This window comes from Juglans microcarpa x Juglans regia, chromosome 5D (assembly GCF_004785595.1).
Source record: "Juglans microcarpa x Juglans regia isolate MS1-56 chromosome 5D, Jm3101_v1.0, whole genome shotgun sequence".
NCBI lineage: Eukaryota > Viridiplantae > Streptophyta > Magnoliopsida > Fagales > Juglandaceae > Juglans > Juglans microcarpa x Juglans regia.
The window spans coordinates 2,233,649-2,248,980 of NC_054602.1; the positions used below are offsets into that span (position 1 = coordinate 2,233,649).

General features: G+C 38.6%; 2 protein-coding genes across 6 annotated transcripts; one reads left to right on the forward strand and one right to left on the reverse strand.

Moving 5' to 3' along the window:
* Positions 1–111: 111 nt before the first annotated feature.
* LOC121264924 lies at positions 112–5,419 on the reverse strand. 2 transcript variants are annotated; one of them, XM_041168298.1, is made up of 4 exons: positions 5,236–5,419; positions 5,021–5,140; positions 1,461–2,393; positions 112–353 (listed from the first exon to the last, which is right to left on the reverse strand). In XM_041168298.1, exons 3-4 carry the CDS (start codon positions 2,379–2,381, stop codon positions 210–212), a joined length of 1,065 nt encoding a protein of 354 aa, XP_041024232.1. In that variant the 5' UTR covers positions 2,382–2,393; positions 5,021–5,140; positions 5,236–5,419; the 3' UTR covers positions 112–209. The 2 variants fall into 2 exon arrangements, with proteins under 2 accessions (XP_041024232.1, XP_041024231.1); XM_041168297.1 differs by lacking the exons at positions 5,021–5,140; positions 5,236–5,419 and adding an exon at positions 2,569–2,709.
* On the forward strand, positions 2,387–14,066 carry LOC121264927 (mediator of RNA polymerase II transcription subunit 7a). Of its 4 annotated transcripts, XM_041168302.1 has the most exons (7): positions 5,572–5,711; positions 6,823–6,915; positions 8,400–8,557; positions 11,624–11,693; positions 12,240–12,406; positions 12,493–12,566; positions 13,576–14,066. In XM_041168302.1, the coding sequence occupies exons 3-7, from the start codon at positions 8,423–8,425 to the stop codon at positions 13,634–13,636; spliced, it is 507 nt and encodes a 168-aa protein (XP_041024236.1). In that variant the 5' UTR covers positions 5,572–5,711; positions 6,823–6,915; positions 8,400–8,422; the 3' UTR covers positions 13,637–14,066. The 4 variants fall into 4 exon arrangements, with proteins under 4 accessions (XP_041024238.1, XP_041024237.1, XP_041024236.1 ...); XM_041168303.1 differs by lacking the exons at positions 5,572–5,711; positions 6,823–6,915 and adding an exon at positions 2,821–2,955; XM_041168301.1 differs by lacking the exon at positions 6,823–6,915.
* The last annotated feature ends 1,266 nt before the right edge of the window (positions 14,067–15,332 follow it).

Genomic DNA, 15,332 nt, shown 5'->3' on the forward strand with positions numbered 1-15,332 from the left:
AGAAAAAGCGAAGTTGTTGTCCAGAAAGTTGGAAGACTTCCATTTCTTGATGAATGAGATTCTCTATTTTTTTTAAAAAGAAAAAAAAGGGAAGCCTGATTGCCAGGCCTAACTTCGAACTTTCGGCTTCGCTTGAAGTATTTGCTAGATTTGAAGTTTCCATTCTCTCTCAACTGTCTTTGTTCTTGGCGTGGGCTCTTCAATGCATTCTACTTCGAAATCTCCAATTTCTCTTCACTATCTTTTTTCTTGACATGAACTTCTAATGGCCCCAACTTTGCTTCGAGATCCTTGACTTTTGATGTTAAGGATCTCAAATCTCGAGCTTCTGCTAGCTGACTGGATGGTGCTGCCTGATACATACCATGAAAAATCATAATATATGCAACGGAGTAGCTAATACTTCATAGTTACTTAAAAGAAAAATTATACTTATCATTCCTACACCACACACTACACATCTTTTACTTATTTTTTTTCCTTTTTCCCATAAGAAATATTTGGTGTATGGATGATGAGTAAAACAACACAATTAGTTTAGCAAGAATAAAAAAAAAAAAAAAAAAATTAAAATATGTAAAGTGTGTAGTGTGGGATGATGAGTAGCATCCGTCCCTCAACAATCCTATCAATTCCGACTGATACTGAAAAATGGTAAAACATGAACAAAAATGTGACTTGCGTTTACTGGAAGAAAATGAAGGGCAGGACAGTGGATCAGGTCGCTAAATGCCATATGATTGTTGACCAACAACATTTTGGTTTTACTCGACTTTGCACCATCTTTTCACATTCTTCAAAATACAGTAGCATCTAAAGATCTTTACTTAATCCCGAAATTGTCTGAATTTGCATAATACATTCTTTAGCCATCCTTTGACAACATTAACCCCACTTTCCTGGTGGTAGTAAGAAATATTGAGCAGCCAAAAGTAGCCTTCATTGTATCAGCAGCAAACAGGGTTAAAAAAATGATGCAATTCAAAGATGGAGACTTCAGAAGTGCCAATACTTTTCAGTATCGAGTCCCATTTGCAATCAGGCAAATAAGGATGCAAATCTAGACACTCTTAAACATCCGAGCAACTTTTAAGTGTGTTACCATATACTTTCTCCCACTTCCACAAGTTCTACTGAACTTATATTTAAAATTTTAAAGTACGAACTCATTTACACAGCAAAATTTATTACACAATTGACAATACCAAGCAGATAAAGGCTTCATACATTTCTTTTTTAGTAGAGAACATGTGAATGGAAACTGTTAGTATGCCTTAACTTTGCCATAGGAAGCCATTGTAAATAAAACCTTGCCTCTGAATTTTGGGAGCAGATGATATGTAAAATATATGGTTCTTAAGCGTGGCATGCTATAGATCACTTGTATTTATCATGTCAGCTGCTCTCTTATGTAAAAAAATCATAGAACAAAATTATAAGAAATACACGTTAAAGCTCACCTTTTCTAGTTGCTCCACCCTTCGTTTCAGATCCTCCTCAGATACTTCTTTGTGAACACCTTGAAGAATATATAGCAAGTGTGAACGAAGGGTATCTGAACAATGTTGTTCAATCATACAGCAAGGGATCGTGGATTGACAACCCACTGCATATAAGGGGCAGTTCACAAGCTTCATAGAACAGACAGTTAAGCAATGCCTGTCCATTTCACGTCTCATGATGCTGTCTGAGCACTTCTGGTCACATGGAATCATCTTGAAGGGACAAACTGAATCATGCTTGTCCAAGTGACTGGCGCAAAATCTGGCATTACAACCCTCATTTGTGCAAGACATAGATCTAAAGCTGCAGTAATGAACATGCGCATTAAGCTCTTCTGAAGTGTTGAATTTCATGTTGCAGTGAAATGCATTCTTGAAGTCAACGTTCTTGAGCAAAGTCTGTGCAATTGCTTCCCTCCTATCTAACAACCAAAACCCATTTATCTCCATCTCTTGAACAAAATCGTCTATATTGTCTTCCCTCTTTTCACTCAGTAGCCATCCTGAAACCCGACTAAAAAAATTCCTCTTTGAACTTGCAAAGTCATCAATAAAATCAGAAATAATATCATAGGGATGGTCAGATACTTCCGCCTCTGGTCCACCTTCTAAGATAACAGATTCGGCAACAAAGGATTCACTCCTTTGAATAAGATATTCCACCATTTCTTTTCTTGTATCAACAGCTACAGAAGTGGGGCTCCTGAACATATCACCTGTTGTGTTGTCAACGCAAGCAGTTGCTAATCCTGGGATGAACACTTGCGCTATTTTGTGAACCATTGTTGCGTCAGAAAGATCACACTTGAACGATGGGCCTCCTTTGCCGTCTTCAATCTTCTCTGGTACAAATTCCACATTCGTTGTAGGAAGATCCATGCTCAAAGATACCTGCAAAAATTTTCATCTCCAATAAAATCATTGCTAGATGGGAGAAATTAGAATGGGATAGCCGCCAAACTTCTTTTACAGCCAGTTTACAATGGGCTGACGTGGCAGGCGCTTAGATTGCTACATCATTTTATTAAAAAATTAATTTTGATCAGATCCCCATCATCGAGCTCACCAAAAGGTCAAATTCAAAATCTCCTCCCATTTGAACCAGAGTCCGTCTACGTACAGTCCCTGAAATGCAGTCCCCGGGTACTCTTCCTACGTCTCCTTTGTCCACATCTTCTCTTCAATGACCAAAAAGTTTCCCTCTATTCGAGTTCCGCCCAGCCCGCTGTACCAAACTTCCCTCTGCTTTCGAGTTCCCTCTGCAGCTCCGTCCGCCGGCGTCGACTAGATCTCTTCTCCTCCACCACCGTCGACCAGTAAGCTTTCAGGGATGCGTTCTCTTTTTGGGTGCGGTCAGCACATCACTCATCCTCCCCACAGCTTTCATCACAGCTCTGCTGCCGCACCGACCACCACGAGACCATTGTCAACCGAAGATGCCGCCACCGACAAGGTAAGGAACCGTTACTCTCACCCTCTATTTTTGAATCATTTCCCTATCCGGGCCATGTTGATTTTCTCCCTTCTTTGCCATTCATCACATTTCTGGGCGTATGTTTGAGAGACATGCATCTACAATCTGATTTAGGCCTGGCAGGAGAGAAGTAGAGAGCCAAGAAGGACTTGACCGAAGGCCGAGCCAAAAGCATATTGCTTTCACAGCAAAATGTCGGCAATTCATTATTGGCTCAACCCCACTCTCTGTCTCTTCATGCAAGACACTTCGAACAAAGTGGTATTCGTCGATATTTGTCTATGCACCATTTTCACATGCCACATGCTATTCCTCTTTCCAAGTATAATTAAGCTTAACCCGAAAAGACCCAATTCGGCCCTACCTATTTCCTATTTTCAACATATTAGAGATGATTTTTATTTATTTTTTAATAAATGGTTCCCTCCCTGCTTAGCAGCAATGGCAGGAGGAATAGAGACACAAATGTCTATCTGCCCCTCCAAAGCATCTTATCTGCTCAAAATCATTTTTTTTTTCTAAAACAAATAGAAATCCACTGCCAAAATCTATAAACATAGATATGTCATGGCATGCCATTCGCCCCTGCAGTGTCCATTATAGAGCCAAAACAACAAACGTCTCAAGAAAACTTGACTAAGAACATGATCAAACACATTTCATCAAACTTCTCAACAAACTTCTCACATGGGACTTTCATCAAACACATTTCATTTATTGCTTAAATAATTGTAAGGAAATTTCCCAAGACACTTGCCTCCTCCACAAGCTTATTTCCAATTTGACAAACATCATAAACTCCTTTGCAAAACAAAATTTCTTCCCCTATATCGTTTCTTAAGATGAAAATGTACTATTAAATCTCGGTTTGTCTGTATGAATTAATACATAGCAAATTCTAGCTTATTGGTATGTTAAAGACAATATTAGAAATTTGGAAGAAACTTCTTTCGAAAAAAAATAAAGAACAGGAAATTTGGAAGAAACCAATGAAAGAAATTCGGTATACCAACTTCTCCTGTAAGACCCTTGAGATCGCACAAGCTATGTCTCTACTCAGTGGCTGGAACGCTTTCAGGGATGTCGCACAACACAAGCCTTGAAGGTGGTAATTAGGGCAAGACGAAGGGGACGCAGTGTAAAAACCATCGACTGGAAAACCTCAGAAAATGCTGTAGAGAATCTCTCATAGGTTTCAGGAGTGCGTGGGTTCTCCACTGTGTGGGGACTGCGTTTAGAATTATTCTTTGAACAAATCCTAGATTCGGGTAAACAAGCCCGCTGCTGCCGTCCCCAGCATTCACCACAATAATGGGAGTATACTTCACAGTAGGCAAACTGGATTATTTGGATTGAGATTGATACAAAAATTTGGACTATTTGGACTCGGCCGGAAAAAATCTCTTGCTATGGCGTGAGAATCAATGCTGGTAGTCTGCTTCTTTCCCTAAAAGAATTATCCAAACAACATTATGTCCTCCAGAAACATCCGAAAGGGCGTGCGAGGCAGTATCACTCGAGACAACAAAATATACTCCTACCGATGGTAAAATTGATTCTCTCTCCCACGTTCACTGGACCAAAAAGAGTGAAGAAAATGCTGGACTTTCCGCTTGCACAGGAAATCAATAATCAAATTGACAGTCGATCCATAATTTCTTCATACATTGATGTTCTTTATTGGTTCGTATGTAATTCTATAATAGCATTCCCATTTCCGGAAAAACTTTCAAGCAATCTCTGCAATAAACATCATACCTTTTGCCCGAATTTCCCCATAATTTTCCTTCAGAAAATTTTTAAATTTGTATGAGCATAACAAATGCTGGTGACAATGTCCAGTATTCATAATTCAGAAAACAAACACCACATTCACTCTGATCTCTACGTTCAGTACAAAAGTAACCGGACCAGAAAGTGACGATAGGCAATTAAACACAAATGTAAGAAAAATAGGAAACTATACTTCAAGACCTATATAACACGACAGAGAAAATAAATAGTACCCTACCGCCCCTTAATATTGTGACAATGACAGACGTACCTGGTTGCAATGATCAGAATGCCGGAGAAAATTGAACTTAGTCCTGTGCTGGTTAATCGGAGAAGATCCCTTCGGATGTCACTGTTGGCGTGATTGAATATAGAGCAGATCAGGTCATCCCTGAGGATTTCTGATTAGAGCTTCAAACCCGGAAACTTTTCCAGATAATCAGAGAATTCAGAGGGTTCAGACTTTTGAAAAATTCAAGGATGTACCTTTGCTGCGGGCTTTGTGGCTATCGCTGACTTTAGCGGATGGCAGCACGGGTTCGCACGGGGAGATGGGTACGTGCTAACGAGGCACTGGCAATGACACCTCATAACACTGAAGAAGCCCCAAAGCACGCCCGCATAGGCGCAGACCCTCCGCATCAGCCTTTGTGAAATGTCTGTTTTATCTTCATCTTAGGCCCGGTTTGTATTCGCAACTCATCTCAACTCATCTCATTACTATTTATTAATTTTAACTCATAAATTTCATTACTATTCACAACTCATTTCATTACTATTCACAACCTATCTCAACTCATCTTCAAATCCAAACAACAACTAAATCACAGCCTTCCTTTCTCATTTGTTGCCCACCCACGACCAAAGAACCATCCCCTTTCTCCCATCTCCTTTCTCCAGAGGCTCACCCACGACGAAACAATTACGTAGCTCAGGTCACGTAACAGAGCTCAAGCATTAAGGTTCACTTGTTTTTCCCCTTTCTTCCATCCCTTTTCTCCTTTCTCCCAACTCCTTTCCCCTTTAACATTTGTGAACAGTTAGGATATTTTTTTAGTCTACGATTTTTTTTTTTTCCCATTGATGAGATTGTATTTGTCGGTCTGTGATGAGGTCGTGATGAAGAATAGTGAGATGAGAAGGATTTTTTTATCAAGTTTTTAGTTTGCTGGTTTGGGTGATGTTGGCAGAAGGATTTTTTTTTATACTAACGGGTTTTGCTTGGAGAACCGGATTTTTTCTGAGCCAGTGTGTTTTGAGAACCCGAGTGTTCGAAGTGAAGGAATTCTGGTTGATTGGTTTTGTCGAGTTGGGTTTTTATGGATTCTTAGAGAGTTAGTCTATTCATGCAATTAAAAATCTGGCTTTTACCTCCATTTTCAAGATCATTATAGTCAAATTTCTTTTAGAATTTTTGTCAAAAGAGGGATAGACACTACTTGGACGATGGTGGCCACTTTCCACGCCAGACAAATTTTCAGCTTTGGAATTGGTTCTATCTGGCTTGAAGATTCGATCTTTGCACATTCATCTTTGTATCTTCTCCACACGAAAAAACTGTTTCTAGCGCCCATATTCAATATTATTTGTCAACCAAAAAAAATCTGCCGGGTTAGGGCAAAAATCTAGCATTACAGTGATCGGGGAGAGGGTTCGAACTTAATAGGGAAGAATTACAGGGAAGAACACTTCTATTTCGGGAATCTGTTTTCAGAGAGAGAATAACACAGTTTATTTGATGTGAGTTTTGTTTCTTTATTAATATAATTAGCCCACTCGGTTAATATAAAGAAGTTTTCCCGTAGCACTACTGTATTTTTTTAAACACAAAAACATATTCTCAGACGGAATCGCCCGATCTTCCTCCTTTTCATTCCTCCGATTTCCTCTCCCCACTTGCCCTCAGTAGCTCTCTTTCCCGTTAGGTACGATTATTGACGTTTGATTTTGTTTTCGGGTCTTTTTTTCTTATTTTTCCTCCTTAAAAGTTCTTCATCGTCATAACTTTAAGATTTGGCAGTGGTTAGTTTTTTTAATTAGATTTTGTTCTAACTCCGGTTTGGGTCACAGCAGGAGAAATAAGTTCTATAGCACGTAAGAGATTTGCCCGTCACTTTTGGGTGTTCGCCGCAAGTGACTTGCAGGCCTTTCTTCTCATCATTGGAGGTTCTTTCTCAACTTTGTCGATTTTCTCCATGACCATGGTGTTGTGTTTGGTTTCTAAGTTACAGGAGGAAGATAATGAAAAATAATATATTGAGTAGGATGGATGTATGCTGTTTTTAAGGCTTCTTTATTAAGAAACTCAACTCAAGAAAGCCTAATAGTTAGAAAGCCATTTTTGGGCTCAACGGAGCCGTCGGTAGTACGTGCCACCACGCACTTAGGGCTCACGGGGCACGGCCAATGGATTTACGTCTCATGTATAGCAGTAGTTAAAATTTGAGGGAGAGAGAGAGAGCCAAATAGTTAAAACTTAAGGCTTCAAGAAAGTCGAAGTGGCATAGAATGGATCTTCGGGGGTGACGCATCTCCAGTTTTCACTGAAGAAATGACAACACCCTCATCGGTGGTGGGAATTTGTGGGTATGCCGCCAACCTAGAACCTCTAATGGTGACCATGGCCTCACCACTCATGATAGAGAACCAATTTGTCGGTATCTCTTCAGGCATCTTGTGACAATAAGAAGGGTGTTGTTGAGGATGGTGTGGAGGAAATTTTGGGCTTGTCGTTGGTGCCTTGCGAGGAGGAATGTTTAGAGCCTGGTGTTCAGTTGGGAGTTGAGTCTGGGGAAGATTTGACGACCGATTCACAGCACTACTAATTGCTATTTAGGCGGGTCGCCTATTGGAAACGAAATCAAGTTTTAAGAAGAGCAAAGAATTAAAGCGTCTTACTTGGGCAATCAACTACGACACTAAGAGAGGTAGTTCAAATCAAGAGAGGATTAGAGGGAGGGCATGAATGTAGCTTTGGGTGTAGTATGTTGTAGAATGTAGCTTCTAAGGGAGTTTTGGGTGGTGTCTTAGTTTTTTGTGAAAACGAGGGGTTGCGGTGGTTACAGTTGCTTTGCTGTGGGGAGGAGCGTTTTGTCCCAATCGGGCTTGGTGTATACTGGTCATTTGGGTTACTCTATTATGGGCTAGGTGTTCTCTCTTGTGTACACCAGTGTACTTGGTTATGTCTATTGATATTAATAAATTTTTAATTTTTTGATAAGTACTTATTAAAAAAAAAAAAAGAAGTTAGAACTTAGATCTACTTAATTTAGGTTTTAGTTTAATTAGGTCCTGAAAAATGAACATTGTAAATTCAAGTTTTTTTGTGTTGCTTTCTTAGAAACCAAGGCGTTGATTTTTGTGTCAAGCATTTTGCAAGAAAGGATTTGATCCCCCCCCCCCCCCCCCAACATGTGTCTTTCAGCATGGAAATGGGGGATTACGATTTTATTTGAAATTGGGTTGCGTAAAGCTGCTAAAATTTCAATTATCTGAGAGCTTCGATTAAGAGGCAAATTATTTATTGGACGAGTCAATTTTTTCTGGCATTTTCTTTTCTTGGCATCCAAATAGAGCCGTTAGGGTTTTTTTTAGAGTCCAAGATGTTTATCTGTGAGAATTTCATAATCATTTTCTAAAACTGCTTTTTGGGTTTGACTGAGAAGAGGTTGTAATGGCTACGGCTACATACCCACCACCACCACCATACTACAGACTTTACAGAGATTACTTACAGAACCCAAAATCAGCTCCTGAGCCTCCCCCGCATATTGAAGGGACATACATTTGTTTCGGTGGCAACTACACGGTGAGAATTACCTATATTTTAAGTCTCTCTTGCAAAATTAATGTTTCAAGTTTTATTTCCCAGTTCTACTTTTTCAATGTGAAGTGTATTGACGAAGTTACTTGTGTTGAATATATTGCAAAATTCTGTCCCTGGTTGTTCTCCGAGAGAGGGAGGGAGTCCTGCAGATTCCTGTTTTCTTTTAATGATGAAATGCATGAATTTTACGAAGTCCTTGAACTTATATATGATTGGAGAGGAAACAAGGGGTGGTAGCTGAACAGGAAAAGATCACTTTAATGGAGGAAATTTCTTGGAGGCAAAATGGTTGAAGGAAGGTGATAAATGTACAAAAAATTTTCATCAAATGGCGAACTCTCATAGAAGGATCAATGCAATTGAAGTTATTCAAGATGGTGAAAACATGCTTTCGGATCAAGAGGCCATCAAGGAACATGCTGTCAATTTTTATGAGAAGTTGTTCAAGGAAGAATATTGTGGAGACCAAAGCTAGACAGATTGTCTTTTGATGCTATTGACCAAGCAAGTGCTGAATGGATGGGGAGAGTTTTTGAAGAAGAAGTGTTTGATGTTGTTAAAAGAATGGCAAAAGATAAGGCTTCGGGTCCGGACAGGTTTTCTATGGCCTTTTTCCAAGCTTGTTGGGATATAGTGAAGGAAGACATTATGAAGGTTTTTCTGGAATTTCATTCTTTTATGAAATTTGAGAAAAGTTTCAACGCTACTTTTATAGCTTTGATTCCTAAAAAGGTGGGGGCATCAGCTGTGTGGGATTTCAGGCCAATTAGTTTGGTTAATGGGGCTTACAAGATAATATCTAAGGTGCTGGCCAATCGTATGAGTGTGGTGATGGAAAAGATTATATTGAAGTCGCAAAATGCTTTTGTGAGAGGAAGACAAATACTAGATTCCGTTTTGATAGCAAATGAATGTTTGGATTATAGAATTAAAATGGGTGAATCTGGAGTTTTGATTAAATTGGATATGGAAAAGGCATACGACCATGTTTGTTGGGAGTTTCTATTGTATTTACTGGGGAGATATGGTTTTGGTGAGAATTGGTGTATGTGGATTAAGCATTGTATTTCTACGTCGAGATTTTCCATTTTGGTGAATGGCAACCCTGTTGGTTTCTTTAGTAGTTCACGTGGTTTGAGACAAGGAGATCCGATATCTCCTTTCCTTTTTGTCCTTGTCGTGGATGCTTTGAGTAGAATGATTGAAGCAGCTGTAGGAGGTAGCTTCTTGTCGGGTTTTGGGGTGGGCTGTGGTTCTCAATTTCTTGGAGTAGTGTAAAAGTCTCCCATGTCCTTTTTGCCAACAGCACATTAATTTTTAGTGAAGCCAATCAAGAACAGCTTCGGTCTTTAAGAGCTCTTTTATTATGTTTTGAAGCTGTTTCGGGCCTTAAAATTAATTTAACCAAGTCTGAAATGGTTCCGGGGGGCTCAGTTTCGAATATTTCAGATTTGGCTTATATCTTGGGGTGGAAGATATCGTCGCTGCCTCTGAGGTATCTTGGTCTTCCCCTGGGGGCCCCGCACAAATCTGTTTTGATTTGGGATGGGGTGATTGAGAGGAGGTTAGCCGGCTGGAAAAAGTTATATTTGTCTAAAGGAGGTAGAATCACTTTGATAAAGAGTATGTTGTCTAATCTTCCAACATATTTCCTTTCTCTCTGGGATAAGGTATGTCAACCAATTTCAAGTGGAGGTTTGAGAGTGCGAAATTTGTGACTTTTCAATAAAGCTCTTTTCGGGAAATGGTTATGGAGGTATCATTTAGAGAGGGATGCATTATGGAAAAATGTAATAGATGTTAATTATTGGGGTATGTGGGGGAGATGGTGTTCAAATGAAGTAAGAAGTGCTTATGGGATGGGATTGTGGAAGTCAATTTGAATGGGTTGGGGGAGTTTGTTAAACATGTCAAATTTAGGGTGGGGGATGGATCAAGAATACATTTTTGGCATGACAATTAGTGTGGTGAGTCAGCTCTCAAGAATGTTTTCCCTTCACTTTTTCAGATTGCAAGGCAGCAAGATGCAACTGTGGCTGATTCTATCTATTTCTTGAATAATAGTATTCAATGGAATGTTGATTTTGTGAGAAATGTAAATGACTGGGAAATTAATGTTATCTCAGATTTTTTTAGTAGAATATATGAGTTGAAGATTGTCCAAGGAAGAGAGGACAGATTGATGTGCAGTCATGAAGGAAATTCCAGATTTTCTGTTCATTCCTATTATAATGCATTAATCTGTCAAGGTGTATGTGATTACCCCTGGAAAAGCATTTGGAAAGTTAAGGTTCCGAGTATGGTGGCTTTCTTCTGTTGGCTGGTGTCTCATGATAAAGTTATGACTACAGATAATCTACAGAAGCGTGGATTTTGTGTAGTAGATTGGTGTTCTATGTGCAAGAAAGAGGGCGAATCAGTAAATCACTTGTTTCTACATTGTGAGGTGGCTAAAAGTTTGTGGCATGAGATTTTTGAAAGGATGGATATGGCTTGGGTGATGCCTAAGTAAGTGGTCGATTTATTAGCTTGTTGGAGAAGAGTTGGGAGGAGTCAATGTATTGCTACCATTTGGAAAATGATTCCTTTGTGCTTGATGTGGTGTTGCTAGAAAGGAATGAGAGATGTTTTGAAAACAAAGAACGGTTGTTGGAAGAAATTAGGGAATTTTTTTTCAAAACTTTATGTTTATGGGCTAAGGCTATTGTAATGAATGGTGAAGATATGCTGGAGTTATTTTAGTTTGTTTCTGTCTTTTTAGTTTCTGTATGTAGGTATTTCCTCTTGTATACCTTCTGTGTGGCTATGCCTATTCTTGGTAATAAAACTCTTATTAATTAAAATATATATATATATATATATATATATATGATTGGATGCATCTCTTAGCTTGTAATTATGTTCATTTCTTGTATACTTGGGCCTTGCCTAATTATGTGGTTCAATAAAATTCTTCTCACTTATAAAAAAAAAAAAAAAAAGTGATCGGATGATTTGATCTCCCTTGTTACTTAATAATCTAATAAGTCTTTTCTTTGGGAAATGTAGACTGATGATGTGCTTCCGAGCTTGGAAGAGCAGGGAGTGCGCCAGCTATACCCAAAAGGACCAAATATTGGTATGAACCTGCAGCAGTTGCAAGTACTAAATACTAATTATTAAAAAGACTGAATCTGATAAGTAATATCTGTTCCTCTGGAAAGTTTGTTCTTTGTCAAGAATAGAAACTTTTATTTCAAATAAGGATCAGTAAGGTTACTAATTAATGTATACTATCCTCTTCCATCGCTTGTTTGTCAAATAATCCTCCCTACCAGCATATCAATAAAAAATGAAGTGTAGCATTTTGTAGGGAGATTCTTTTCCCCATCTTCAAAACTAATTTGGATGCGGCAGGTGAATAGCTTGTATTTTTATTTTTAGTCTGCAAATCTAGTGGTTGCCCTTATGGTAATATCTTGGCCACATTATATACCTTTAGGGCAATACATTGGGTGATCATTTGATCAAAATAATGTGCAAACATATATATATATATATATATATATATTTGTGTTTTTGGGCAATGGAGAGGGATTGTACCTTTGTGACAGCTTTATCATCTGCTTACCTACATATTTCATCAAAATATGCTGCAATAATTGTAAATATTTATCTTTTGTAGATTTTAAGAAGGAACTGAGGTCACTTAACAGAGAATTGCAGCTGCATATTTTGGAGCTCGCAGATGTTCTTGTTGAGAGACCATCACAATATGCGAGGAGAGTGGAGGAAATATCCCTTATATTTAAGAACATACACCACCTTCTCAATTCGTTGCGTCCCCATCAGGTGAATTTTATTTTTTTTAGTATTTGAAAATCATTCATTTTGGTTGGTTTGGGAATCCACGATCATCTAATGCATTTTTCCTCTAGGCTCGAGCGACATTAATTCACATTCTAGAACTCCAAATACAACGCCGCAAACAAGCTGTCGAGGATATAAAGAGGTACCATTAAAATATTAAAATATTCTGTCTTGTTTCCCCCAAATTTGAAATAAGTATGTTCTGTCCTTTCAACATCTTAATAAATTTGCACTTCTTGAGTTTACCTCTTCAGAGATCATTGAAGGGATGACTTAGGTTTTTGTTTCTATAAATTACATGCAAGAAAAACAAGCCTCGCCCTATCCTTTTTGGAGCTTTGCTCATAGGTTATGAAAATGATGCCATCACAATCGTTTATCACATGGTTTGGCTAAAAAACAAGCTCTTCTTTTATTATAGAGCTCTAATTCTCACCCTAAGATTGAGCAGTCCACTCCTTGACATGGCTCGGCTGAATTACAGTGCCATAATCATTGATTTGTAGGCATAAGACTGAGGGATAATGGCGTTGAATTTCTGTTCTCTCCAAAAAAAAATAATAAAAAATGTTCTCGATTTCACATAACATGGTACAGTGTTGTAGTGGTACTAGAAGATACTTTAATCTCTGTACGTGGAAGCGTAAAAACTTGATGGTTGAATTAAGCTCCACTTTGTGCTCAGCATGGGCCTAACTGCTAGCAATTTCTTTCTTGAAAAGAAGGCAGCGTATGACATATAGGCTAACTATCTCTGGACCAATCCCAGCCCAGCTCAAATGTCAGGGTCTCAGCGACACTGCTTGATACAATGCAAATGCCCAGTTCCCAGATGTTCACATCTTCTGAACTAGTTTAATTTATTCTTTCAAATGATTAAGTAGACAGGCACCATATGCCTCTGTTATCTTTTGTTTTGCACCAGTTATATTTCTTACACCATACTGCAATATGTGAAGCATCATCTAAAAGCATTGATAGGATCCTTTCTTATTGTTTAACTGTTAATCATATCAGATTCCCCCGCCCCGCCCTACCTCTCAAATGAAGGGGTACTGCCACATTGCCTTGAGAAATGATTCTGTGGTGATGAAAATAGCTCGCAAGTTCTTATTAATGTTGTTCTTGCCGTCATTAATTTGCTTGTATAGGAGAAGAGAGGAGGCCCAGAAACTTCTCAAGGAATCCCTTGCAACCTTGGACGGACACTAGTGCATGATTTAGATGGCTTTTGTTGAAACCCGAACTGCCCGTGTTTTTGTTTACTTAGCGAATCTTCAGTTGTTCGAGACTCCTGGATATTTCTGTCCTATTCTACTTCTTTTCATTCGTTCCACTTTTGATTATATTGGAAGTATGCCAACCGAGCGGTTGCTGTATTTTTAACGACTTCACACGGCTCACTGCCTGGGGTGGGGGGGTACCTACTAAGATCCCAGTACAAAGATTTACGAAGAAAGTGCTAAACGAGAATCTAAAATCTATCATTGCAGAGAATGAAACATGCTGTCATGCTGAGGCTTTCACACAACCTGTGGCCTGTGAGTGTTAACAAGTGCTCAAGTACTCCATACTTGTTCCAAAAAAAAAAAAAAAGGAACTTATGGTATAGCAGGTATTATTTTTAAACAATCCCATAATTCATTTACAGCTTTTAATCTATAAGAAAGAAAAACAAGGATACATTTACATATAGGATCATCCTACTAGGCCACCCAGCGTGTACTGTTGGGCATGCCCTTAGTTTAAATTGTTATTTTTTTCCTTTTTCTTTCAATCATTTTAAAATATTTTTTTAAAATCACAAATTCACTAATAGTCACTTATTTAATTATTAATTTATATATATATATAGACTAGTCAATGCAAGAGAGAAAAATCATATAACTAAGTTAGCTTTTCTTACTTATTAGGGGTGAAAACCGACCCTCTCAATTCGGTTTTATGCAAAAATTGAAATCAACTGACCACCTCTTTCGAGGGGAGAAAACAAGTCGAAATTGACCGTGTAAGGGGGTAAAACCGGTTGGATCGGTTGCTGGCCGATTCAGGGTCGATTTATCGGTTTGGGCTATTCTTTTTTATGAGATGATAAAATTGTAAAAGCTGAAAATTATACCTAAAAAAAAAACACGGATGTGCGGTGGACTCCGTGAGGGGGACAGAATTGGAGTGGGATTATAAATACTGGGGTTGTGTTTGCAGGAGGGACATGGAGGTTGGGCTGCTGCCACTGGAGAGTGGAGATGATGAAAATTAAAGAAGTCTGAAAATGAGGGCTCGAGAAGGAGAAGCAGATGGGGGGTTGGAGCATAGGTTTATAAAACTATGGTAAAAACGGAGCCGTTTTGCCTAAGTCATTCCTTTTTTTTTGTAACTACAAAAGCAAAACGACGTTGTTTCATTTATTTAAGTGAAATGATATTGTTTTAGAATAGTATATATGAAAAAAATATGTAAGCATATGGCGTCGGCCGGTTCAGCGGTTTTCCTGGTTCAAATCTAAACCAAATCGGCCGCCGTTGATTTTGTTAAATTACCACCGCCGATCGACTGCTTCTCTGCAGGTTTTGGCCAGTTCTGAGCTCCGGCAACCGATCTGAGTCGGTCCCGATTGGTTTTTCAGGTTCTTGTATAGTCCTATTACTTATAGGATATATCCTAACCATTGTTAGGAGGTTGTTACAATAGGAGCATCTTTATCAAGTTCTGCTATGTTCAAATAATCAAATTTCAGAGCACTATATTAATGCCTCAGCAATAAATTATAATTGTTTAAATGATAGCATTCGTAGACTATATTATTTTTTTAGCATACAGTCAATAAATTTATCTCGTTGAGCGTTGGAGGTGGCGGGTCCTTATCATTTTAACATCTTCTGCCACTCCTTTTTACAATAAAAAGATA